Raw genomic sequence first — 6,330 nt, forward strand, 5'->3', positions numbered from 1 at the left:
TATGCTGCAGCGGTAGGTTCTCTAATGTATGCTATGGTCTGGACAAGGCCAGACATTGCACATGCAGTGGGAGTTGTGAGTAGGTTCATGGACAACCCAGGTAAAGAGCATTGGCAAGCTGTGAAGTGGATACTTAGGTATCTAAAAGGGACAACAACAAATGCTTTGTATTTTGGAGGAACTGATATTTTTCTAGAAGGATATGCTGATGCAGATATGGCAGATGACAAAGATACTCGAAGGAGCACTACTGGCTATGTGTTCACGGTTGGAGGCACAGCAGTAAGCTGAGCTTCAAAGCTGCAGAAAGTGGTTTCACTTTCTACCACGGAAGCAGAGTATGTAGCAATGACGGAGGCAAGCAAAGAAATTCTGTGGCTTCACAGATTCTTAGAAGAGCTTGGATTCAAACAAGACAATTGTGTCTTGTACAGTGATAGCCAAAGCGCTATCCATCTTGCGAAGAACTCAGCCTTTCATTCAAGGACAAAGCACATTGAGGTGAGATATCACTTCATACGCACTCTTTTGGAAGAGGGACAACTAAAGCTAGGAAAGGTGCATACAAGTGAAAATCCTGCAGACATGTTTACAAAGGTGGTCAACAAGGAGAAGTTGAGCTTTTGCTCATCTTCAATCGACATTCAAGGATAAAAAGCCAGAATGGAAAGCAGTCACAGGTTTGGTTTGGAGATCAGTCTCCAAGTGGGAGATTGTTAAGTATGGAGCCTGATTTACCCTTGTAATTTTCTGTGGTAAAAGCGCACATTTGTAAGGCCCCCATTATGAGGAGAAGCCATCGCGCGTGAAGGAAAATCACTCACCGGAAACCAAAATTTTCACGGACAAGAATCAGGAGCAACTTTAAAGGCCTCGGGGGCGGAGGCCCCCGAGACTTTTTTTCGCCGGAATATTCCTTTTCGCCGGAATATTATGGTCGGACGGCGGTCGGAAAGTGGTCGGAAAACAACCGGTCGGTTGGCCGGTGGCCGGTAGTCAATGGCCAATGGCCGGTGGCCGAATTCAAAAGCGGACTTGTCTTCTCAAGGGCGACCACACATGGACGGATTGGAGGGTCCGATTTGGACTTATTCGCACAAGGGCGGCTACACATGGCTGTCTCTCATAAGAGAGGACAGCCCTTGTGGCCTATAAAAGGAGACCATTTTTACACACATTTCATAGTGTGAAGTTGATGCAACAAGGTGAGTGTGAGGTGGTGAGAGTGAAGCAAGGCGAGAGCTCCATTAAGGGTATAATCCCTTTGTAAACTACTTCTTGTTTTGAAGTACCAAAGCCATTGAGTGGCTGCTTTCCCGTGGATGTAGCCACATTGGGTGAACCACGTGTATCGTGTGTACTCTCTCTCTCTCTCTCTCTCTCTCTCTCTCTCTCTCTCTCTCTCTCTCTGTCTACACTATAATCTCGTGTATATAAATTTGTCTCTCTCCATTAAGTAATGTACTCAATTATCTATTTAGCTACGTCTTATTTCCTAACAAAAAATGGGTGGGTGCCACCAAACGAATTTTCTCCATGGTAGTAGCAATAGGCATGAAGTCCTCGAGGTGAAACCTATGTAGCAATGAATCGATGTGTTTTGTTTGACAAGCGATACCTTCATCACATTGCTTAAGCTATATGGCCAAGAAATAATGAAAATGCCCCAAGAGATAGTCTCAAGAAAGGCAAACAAATCAATGTAGCAATGTAGAGACAAGACCATCAAACTTCATGGTAGGTAGGTGTGTACCCATTTCGCACAGCTAGATACTAAGTCTCACGCTCCAAACATTTGTGAATGCAGAGTCTCCAATTCATGTGACACAATCAACCATAGTCCATAGAAGAGCTCTACATTGTGCATGCTTTCAATTTTTCCATGCTTCAACAGCATCTATGTGCACACCTGTGCGTGTGGGAGCCACGCGGGCATACGAAAATTCGATGTTCATGAATGCCAAACTTGAAGCCATCCTAAACACTAATGACAATCTCTTTCATTGGTTCTATGTATGCAAACATGAACTTCCATATGGGAGACTCTAACCATCGCTTTAGGGTTCATGTGCTTATCACTCGTGTTCAGGATAGCTTCTAATGCCAAATCATTGCATGCATTGAAAAGTATGTACAATTCTGTAGCTCTACTGTTGTGTGAGAAAGACTTGCCGCCAGATAGAACAAATGATCGTTACAGTGGTGAGACACCAGATAGAACAAATGATTGTTACAGAGGTGAGACAAATGTTAAAATATAAGGCACAATAGTGACGATGTCAGATTCATTTCTAAAATGTGCTGACGTCAACCAGAATCTTCAAGAGCAACATCAGAATATTCACAGTGTTCTCTAATTTAGCCGCTTTCCTTGTACAAAATGTCTGTTTTTTTTCGAGCATTGATAATAAAAAACAACATACCGTTATAGATGCTGTTTTCTCCCAAATTACACTCTTCCAAGTGTATTCATCCCTTAACTGTGCGAGATATCTTAAAAATCCTTATTGGTGACCTTACTTCCCCTGCATAGCCAGAACATGCCCATCTTGAAGACCAGCAATCAGCTTCTTCATGCTGTACAATATGCCCTAGCATTTCAATCATACAAAGTTCATATCACATTTCAGGAACATTGCACATCTGGCAACAATCTATCCAAAAATGATCACCGCATAATAGCCCTCGGTGCTTTATTCAAACCGTGTGCAGTAAAATTTCTCAAGAAATCAAAGACACACAAAAGCAAACCGGTACAATGGCAAAGCTAAAACACTCTATGAACCTTTACAGCCAGACAGTTCAACTCTACAAACTTTGTCCGATCTATTGATACAGAGAGAACGGCACACCATTCGCAAGATATATTTCCAATACAAAAAAGTATACAAGTTTATAGTTGATACAAAGCTCCGAGTTTTCAAACTTCCTCAGACACCCACAGCAAGTTTTACAAAGCATCAGGTTCAGGAAGCTCGTCAGTGTACATAAGCCGTTCTCAATGCATACGCATTTGATGATTTAAATGTCAAACTCACACATGACAGAGGGCATCAAGAAAGTCTACGCGGATTGCTACCAGCATTCGGAATAGACCATCCACATGCTGCTGCAATGCTAACAAGCCTCTTTGTAAGTCATCAGACTCCTCCACAAGCTTCTCGCATTGTTGGCTGAGACTCAACTTATCGGCCTCGACAATCGGCGTTCCCTGCTTGAGAAAATTGTCGAGCATCTCATAAAGCTCATTAGTGTGCGCGCGTAATTGGTCTAGCTCTTTCAAAAGGGCGATCTTGCCGTGTTCAATGCCTTTATCTGTTAGCTTCTTCACATTGTCCTGGACTCGTTGGAGTAAGTCCAGCCACGTGGGTTGCTCTGCCATGTGCACGCAAGACAGAGGGCGTTTGGGCTTCACAGAGAGGGCAACCGCAAGGACGCTGCATACAAATATGGCTAATACCTTTGCCGCATACATGTCATTAAACAACGCATTAGATGCAGCATGTTTACTACCCGGAGAAGCTTCTGGCAGGGGCTCCCCCATCCTTCTTAGCATAGAACTGCATGTCTCGAGCTTAGATCTTCCCTCTCTGTGTCGGGTGTTCTCCTCTACTCGTGCATGCATAAATTCTGTAGATTTAACCAGCGCAGCATGAAAGCAAGTCAATTTCGCCTTCAATTCCACTTCATCAGAGGCATCTTTCACATTGACTGCTGTTCGTGCCGCATAGCGCACCAGCATAACATAATGCTGCACATCATTCAACACCTCTTTCAGCCCATTGCACACATCAAGGAGGTTGAGAGTGTCCTCAAGATTCGATTCAAGATGCACTCTTTCTTTTTCTGAGCAGGTAATCTTGGGCAAAAGGTTCGAAATGTGCGAGCAGGTGAAGAGCACGGTATTTACTGCATCATTTAGCCATGGCAAGGTGAGAAACCCCTGATCTGCAGGTATTTCAAGCTGTGAGAGATGGTTGCGTATCTCAACATTGAAAGCCTTGTCTTCGCCCCCATCTTCAAGCTTCTTCTTCGCAGCAAGCGCAGGAGATTTCCCTGGGAAATGTGGATTTCTTAGAGAGTGTAGAGCGTGGGTAAGCGAATGATACATGGAGCTCGTCTGAGAAACCCTAAAATTGTGAACGCCAACAGATGAAGCAGAAGAGAATTAAATCGAGGAAGCGAGCCTAGTGGTTGAGCGAATTCTGGATACAGGTGAGAGGAAACTGCACTTGCAGAAGAAGAAGGAATGGCCGCCCGCCACTGAGTCGTCGTCAACACCCAACACGCGCACCACACACGTATGTGCACAACACGCGTGTGGACCCAGAATCCCACGTCCGCAATCGGATACTACACAGTGAACACGCTCAGAGACACAGTAAACCTTCTAAGATATATATATTCTTAGGGAAAATTACCAAAATACCCCTCTAATTTGTGAAAATTCCCAAAATACCCCTCAAATTTCAAAATTTCCCAAAGTACCCCCATAATATGTCATAAATTCCCAGAATGCCCTTCAAATTTTCCAAAATTCCCAAAATACCCCTGGTTGTGAGAGTAAATTTCTTGAAAACCAAAGAAACTTGTAGCTTTTCATAAGAAGAGTGATTGTCTACCATACATACAGGATGCTAAAACTAAATTTTGAGCTTGTTATGTAGGCTTTGGAGATGAATTCTTTCATTGTTTCTAGACATAATTGCCTTTTTTTTGGGGAGGTAATTTGCAAAAAATTACATGCTAAGCACTCAAAAACCGATCTCAATTGTCAAACAAGAATAAAGATTAGAAAATCTTGAAGATCCAACAAAAATAGATACAAGCGTATTTTGGGAATTTTTGAAATTTGAGGGGTATATTGGGAATTTCCACAAATTAGAGGGGTATTTTGGTAATTTTCCCATATTCTTGTCTATACTATCTATTAAGCAAGCAAGGATTCCGGCTTGCCATGTGGCGCAAGCTCCTCTGTCCGGCAGTGTGATCTATGCAAAACAGTGAGACACACACACACACACACATACAGTGAGGGGGTGGTACGTGAGCCCGGGAAGCCGAATGGAGGTGGGAGGTGAACAATCACAACATCTCTACCTCCGGATTCCGGCTTGCCATGTGGCGCAAGCTCCTCTGTCCGACAGTGTGATCTATGCAAAACACACACACACACACACACACAGAGTGAGTGCGGGGGTGGTACGTGAGCCCGGGAAGCCGATTGGAGGTGGGAGGTGAACAGTCACAACATCTCTACCTCCAATATATTGGGAGGCAAAGAGGCAGGTGGGATGAACAGTTGAGAAGGAGAGGGGAATCATTCAGAGCAAAGAGAGAGAGAGAGAGAGAGAGAGAGAGAGAGAGAGAGAGAGAGAGCACCTGCGGAGAACTCTGAGTAAGTTCTTTGAGAGAGAAAGCGAGAGAGAGGCCCTCCACCATCCTCTTCCAGTTACTTTCGATCCAACCAGGCTGCTCACCACACTCTCACGTCCTAGAGCAGCACAATGCTTACCAAACTAGGTGCTGCTCTTGAATTGCGGGCAAGAGCTCCATTTGGCCGCATGGAATGTCTGCAAACAAGCCCCTCCCTTCTTCCCATTTTGCGCCATCCTTCACAGTCAGAGAAAATATGGTGGGGCTCACACACATTGTAGGCTTTGGAGTTCTTGAAGTGCCGGATGCCAAGCAACTCATGACTTACTCCCACTCTACACGAGCCCCAGTGATCATGAGAGTCGGTGAGCTTAAATGCCATCCCTCTTCGCCCCCTTCACCCTGCTCCTTTATCTCTTTTGAGTTCTAACTCAATTGCTTCCTTGCAACCGCTGAGAGAAGGGGAGTAGGAGCTAGCCTGTAGCGTGCGGTAAGCCTGCACGAGATTGGTGACAGTAGCGTGAATAGGTGGAGGTCCACGTTTTAGGCTATATCTTATTAGTTTCTACAGCATATACCGTTGCTACCATGGTCCTTCTGTTCCACGTCAACACGTATGCCAAGCTTCCTATCATGAATATTGTGTCCTACACCACATTTGGTGCCCAGCATGTAGGGCAGTACTGAGGAAAGGAGAACCGATCCTCTCTATTCTATGCTCTCTCTCTCTCTCTCTCTTCTAAAGATGCCTGGTCCAACATTTCAAAGCAAACGTTGGTCCAGATTCTAGCAAAGGTTAGACATAACCCCGCTTCCTCATTGGCAACTAGCACGGTTATGTTGATGAAGAGAATTCAGAGGTGGCCTTTGGTTTATATGCTCCAAAGAATAGATTAGGACATTCTTTTTCACCACATCTATTACTATCTATCTATACTTCTATACTATCTATCT

The 6,330-nt window shown here is 44.4% G+C and overlaps 1 protein-coding gene across 1 annotated transcript; it reads right to left on the reverse strand.

Moving 5' to 3' along the window:
• Nucleotides 1–2,841: 2,841 nt before the first annotated feature.
• Nucleotides 2,842–4,312, reverse strand: LOC147450985 (UPF0496 protein 4-like). Its single transcript, XM_086519947.1, has one exon. The coding sequence runs from the start codon at nt 4,109–4,111 to the stop codon at nt 3,035–3,037; it is 1,077 nt and encodes a 358-aa protein (XP_086376073.1). The 5' UTR covers nt 4,112–4,312; the 3' UTR covers nt 2,842–3,034.
• Between the last annotated feature and the right edge of the window lie 2,018 nt (nt 4,313–6,330).

The sequence above is a fragment of the Adiantum capillus-veneris genome, chromosome 9, assembly GCF_014529385.1.
Source record: "Adiantum capillus-veneris isolate H3 chromosome 9, ASM1452938v2, whole genome shotgun sequence".
Taxonomy (NCBI): domain Eukaryota; kingdom Viridiplantae; phylum Streptophyta; class Polypodiopsida; order Polypodiales; family Pteridaceae; genus Adiantum; species Adiantum capillus-veneris.